Source organism: Octopus bimaculoides, chromosome 15 (assembly GCF_001194135.2).
Source record: "Octopus bimaculoides isolate UCB-OBI-ISO-001 chromosome 15, ASM119413v2, whole genome shotgun sequence".
In the NCBI taxonomy this organism is placed as follows: domain Eukaryota; kingdom Metazoa; phylum Mollusca; class Cephalopoda; order Octopoda; family Octopodidae; genus Octopus; species Octopus bimaculoides.
In genome coordinates, this window is record NC_068995.1 from 50,295,601 (window position 1) to 50,301,015 (window position 5,415).

General features: G+C 36.6%; 1 protein-coding gene across 4 annotated transcripts in view; it reads right to left on the reverse strand.

The window, feature by feature from the left end:
• Positions 1-5,415, reverse strand: part of LOC106870810 (SH2 domain-containing adapter protein F) — a 137,191-nt gene that overhangs the window by 20,531 nt on the left and 111,245 nt on the right. For all 4 annotated transcript variants that reach the window (XM_014917025.2, XM_014917024.2, XM_052973325.1 and 1 more), the window contains one exon: positions 2,494-2,831. In XM_014917025.2, coding sequence (XP_014772511.1) covers positions 2,494-2,831 — 338 coding nt within the window. The remainder of the gene's footprint in view (positions 1-2,493; positions 2,832-5,415) is intronic.

The following is a 5,415-nucleotide window of genomic DNA, read 5'->3' on the forward strand; positions in this document are numbered from 1 at the left end:
CAGTCGAGTTTATTTCAGATATTCTCATTTTAAAAATCATCTCTGGCTAATCATTGAGAGGACATTGGTGTTGCCTTGGCAGAGGTTTGCGCTCTCTGAGTGCTCGTTATTATTGTTATTATTATTATATTTCTATCTTTACAAATCACTTCTTATTTCAGTATCTTAAAATGAATCTCACCAAGTGGCTGTTGCACAACAACTCTAGATTTTCGTTAATAATATCCACAGTCCTAAATTGTAACTCAATGAAACACAGGCACTCCTATTTATGTAACTGATACCCAAAGAAGGAGTAGGAGGGGGGGGGTCATGCTTACACTTTATATAAAGATAAGTAACAGTAGGAGTCTAAACAAACAATAATTATGATGACTTAGGCTTTCATAAAAACAAGTGTATTTCACTTTCAGAACAAAAGGAGGGAAATTTTAACAGCTAATGAACTCATTCAATGGAAATAAAACTATTTTAATGTGACATGATGAATAGTGAAAGCAGATTTTGATGAACGTGGTAGATTATAAAAAAGGAAAATGGGAGTGATTCTTACTTTTAAAGATAGAAAGTATTAGAAACTACAATCAGATTGAGATAGTGCAAACAAAAGCTGTGTGCCACAATATAGTAACATACAGGATGTTATTAAATGAGGAATAATGTTCTAAAGAGCCGAGGTCAATGTCTGTTGCAATTTAGGATTATTTAAGCAGTAAAGTCAAGTGCAAGCATTAACCCTTTAGCATTCAGATTTTATCAAATGTAATCCTTATTTATTCATATTGTTTTGAATTAATTACACATTATTTTTGTAGGTTCAAAATTTTGATGATGTGATTGTGTATTTTTGGAATAACATAGGGTAGGTATGAGAGACTGGCTCTGGCTGGTTTGAATATGAAACAGGTAGAGCATTTGGGCTGGATACGGAAGGTTTAAATGCTAAAGGGTTAAAGATAGTCACTAGATTTTGCAGGAGACAAGTGATTGGTCAGAACTAATTTCAAGTTGTGTAAATAACAGAAATAGCAGTATCTAATTCTATGAAGTTTTTAGTTTAGCATCTGAATTAGCACAATGAAAAGTTGTATGGCATGCTCTTTCTTATCAACTAGAATTAAGGTTGGCAGCAGTAGTAAAGAAAGACAAAAAAAAAAAACCCACTTCTCTTTTATCATAAAGACAAGGGGAAGAAACTAAAGACCTAGAAAATATGACTAACAAACACAAAAGGAAACAAACAATCGGTTTGATGTCAAGTATTCTGCTTTACACACACAAACACTCATATACACACGTTCATCCATATAGCCACAGTCTCCTGTAGTGTTTTGTTCTTTATCTTTAAGATACATCTTGTTGTGTAATATGCAATCTTTATACATAGCCTGGCATCTTTCTTCCATAGAATGACAAATTAATCATGGTAATACATTAACTGATCACAGATGGAGGTAAAATATGCCACTTCCTCTCAGCTGAATTTGACTGAAAAAGGGAAGACACTTGGACTGCTTTCATCTTTGACAGCCAACCTCTAGACATTCATACTACATACATACAAGAACAACAGATAAGTAGGCTGTGCCTGGCCATTTAACTCCTTAGCATTTCTCTGTTAAATGTAATGCTTATCTATTCTTTTCTTCCTTTATTTGTTCCAGTCATTGGACTGCAGGTTTGCTGGGGTACTGCCTTGAAGAATTTTAGTTGAATAAACCGACCCCAATACTTTTTATTCATTAAGCCTAGTGCTTATTTTATTGATCTCTTTAGCTGAACTGCTAAGTTATGGGGACATAAGCACACCGACACCAGTTGTCAAGTGTTGGTGGTGGGGACAAACACAGACACAAATACACACACACACACATATATATACACATATATATACACGATGGGCTTCTTTTAGTTTCTGTTTACCAAATCCGCTCACAAGGCTTTGGTCAGCCTGTGACTATAGTAGAAAACACTTGCCTAAGATACCATGCAATGGGACTGAACTCAGAACCATGCGGTTGGGAAGCACTTGCCTCATGGGAGAAGGTGTTGCATCAGAGGGAAATATGGCTACCTCAAGTGGGGCGAGAGTGGAGAGAGGAGAGCGAGAGGGTGAAACTGTGATGGGGAGAGGAGGAGGGGCTGTTCACTCAAGTTACAGAGAAGTGTATATAGGGAGGTGGAATGGAAATTGGAGAGGTTCATGAGATTGTAAAAGGAGGGTGGTAGATGGAGGTGGGGAGATGTTATGAGTGTACACAGATCAAGGGAGGGCATGTTGTGGGGAAAAGATTCAATGGGGATAACATTGTGTGCAGGTATAGTTTAATCTAATTTGAGTTTCCTTGTTGAAAATGGTTTATTTCATATCTCTTGAAATTTCTAAATTTTTATGACATAAGAAAGTGGGAGGGGGTGTTTTGTATCATTGTTTTAGATTTTAATGGATGGGGGCGGGGGGCGGAATTGTGGACAAATGACACTATGTCTTACCTGTAACGAGGACGACGAAGGACCACTTCCACCGACACACTGGTCACGTTCCCTGCATGGTGAGCCATCGGGGAGTTTGGGCAGTGAGGCAATTGGTCCTCTCATGCCACCGGGAGAGTTGTCCGGAAGTTTGAGAGGAGTGATTGCATTTGATACCCTACGGCCATGGGCTGGGCTGCATTCAACAGCTGCTACTTCAAGGATACTACTGCCTGATGTAGAATCTGTTTGGCTCGCAGTGGTAACACCACTCGTGTCAACCAGATCGAACACAGGCTTGGCGAGCTCATAATCAAAATTGTCAGGTTCATTTGTCATACTCTGTTGTCTCTTTAAGGCTGCAAATACATAAATAAAAAAAAGAATAAATATCATAGAAAAAAAAATTCCGATTACAAAAAACAAAAACAAAAAACAAACTGGGTTATATTAATAACGAGTGGAATACATCGTGAGAAACAGACACTGTAGATAAAAAGAAATTGGTGTCATTTTACACTCACAAATAATAACTAAAAATAAGTCATTGAACAACATCAACAGCATCATTAGAAATATAGGCTTGGCACATTTTATAACTTTCAATTTTTTTACTCTTCAACAACTTATGGTCTTCTATCATGCATTTCACTTCCTGTGTTTAGATAGATATGACATAATCCAAACAAATTGTAAAACAACTCTTCTGCTATAACAATACAATGTTTCAAACATTTAAGCAATTGCAAGGATGCATGTGGTGGCTGTGGAGGTTTATAACCTCAAAGAGTTTATGCTAAAAAGTAGCAGCAGATGTTGTAGTGTTACAAATATGTAATTATTATGTTTTAGTTTTACTGGTAAATTCTTTCTATGATGGCAAATGTTTTTTAAACTCAATGCCACAGACATTTGCAGTTAAAAAAAAAAAAAAAAAAAAAAAACTTGCCACAATCACAGTGCTGCACCTTGTAGACAACGAATGCACACAAAACTTCCTTTACTTCAAACATAGCCGAGATGGAAATAAATACTACTTTCATGCAACACCATCTTCAAGACAGTCTTTCAAGTATGGTGCAATGTTCGCCAGTAATTCTCATGTAAAACAAAACAAAACTAAACAGATAAACACTCAACTCTGTTGTGTAAACAACCTTATTAAATTACCAGAACAAAAACTAATGTAAAATAATCAAGAAAGGAAAAGCCTGAATTTGGACAAAACTCAGAGGACTCTCACCGAAACAAATGCTACATTCTCTGACATAGAAGCTAATGTAGTATATAGAGTAAACATGTAGTGTAGACATTACAGCATTGTTACTATTGTTTCAATAGTCGATAAATTAAGTACCAGTTGCATACTGGGATCGATTTTGGTAGACAAAAACTGAAAGAAGACTGTCTTGTATATATGCGTTGTGTGTTTGTGTAAGTCTCCTTTTCGTGACATTGTGTGATACTTGTAAACTGAGTGTCATTCATTTCCAATATTCTCCCAAAAAAATGTCTGGCCATGGGGAAATATTACCTTGCTTGTTAAACGATGATGATGATGATGATAAATCTAGTGAACTAAATACAGATATATATATATATATATATATATATATATATATCCTATTGATGCACATAGGTGGTCTGGTACATGTGTTATTTTATTGCCGTATCTATGGTGTGGTTTTTATATTCCATCCCGTAGTATGTGGAGGATGTAATTAATTTGTTTATTTGTTAGAGTAAATCCAGCCTGTGTGTATGTGTATGTGTGTGTGTGTGTGGTGTGTTTCAATTGCATGTTTTGAATGTGTTTATTTGAAAGAAAAGGGAGTGTATTTCCTATGGGACTGCGTACATGTGTGTGTACATGAGTGAGTGTATGCAGTCAGTTGGTATGCTATTGGATGAGGAAATAGTTGGGCAAAATATGTTTCTGGCCAGTGGTTTTATACACATGCATGCACATGATGAGCTTATTTCAGTTTTCATCTACCAAATCCACTTACAGGCTTTGGTTGGCCAAACGCTATAATAGAAAACACTTGCACAAGGTACAGCTCAGTGGGACTGAACCTGAGACCACATATTTAGGAAGTATGTTTCTCAACCACACAATCACGCCTACACTGATTACTATATTATTTATTCGTAATCCAGAGGACATTGGTAATCTTGTCATACATCTGACTGCTTTGTTATGTCATAGCCATTCAGTCGTACAAAGGAAGGAGTGACACTCATTTCCTATTACCAGCAGCCTGTTGTGGCAAGCAAAGTTACGTGCCGTGTCTGGAAGGATTACAACAACAGTATTTGTGGCAAAGTTTTAAATTCACCAACTGGTTATCCAGTTTAGCTCCTTCATTTCAAGGGGGGACTGAAGAATAATTGGAAGGGAACACATGAAAGCTATTGGTTTATGCCACACATGGATATATTGGGTGTGGGTACGGGTGGAGGGCAGGAGGTGGTGTGTTGGATATGATGTTTAAAAAAACAAAAAGACCATAGAGATAATTAAACTGATATGATATGAGTGAGATACATAAACAACAAAACAGGGATGATGATGAAAATGATGATGGTGGTGGTAATGGTAATAAATGGTGACAACGTGGGCTCACTTATGGTAGAGGTGTTTATACATTTTGATAAATATGATGATGATAATGGTTATGACGATGACGATGACGGTGATGATGACAACAACGATGGTATTGCTAGTGACAATGACAATAATAGTCATTAACTCAGCAGTGTTGATAAATCCAATGCTGATGACAATGACAATGGTTATTAGGGTAGTGGTGTTGATAAGATTGAGAATGAATATTATTATAGTAATGATGATGATGATGATGATGATGATGGTGGTGGTTATGATTATGATGATGGTGGTGATGATGATGATGGTGGTGATGATGATGATGATGGTGGTGG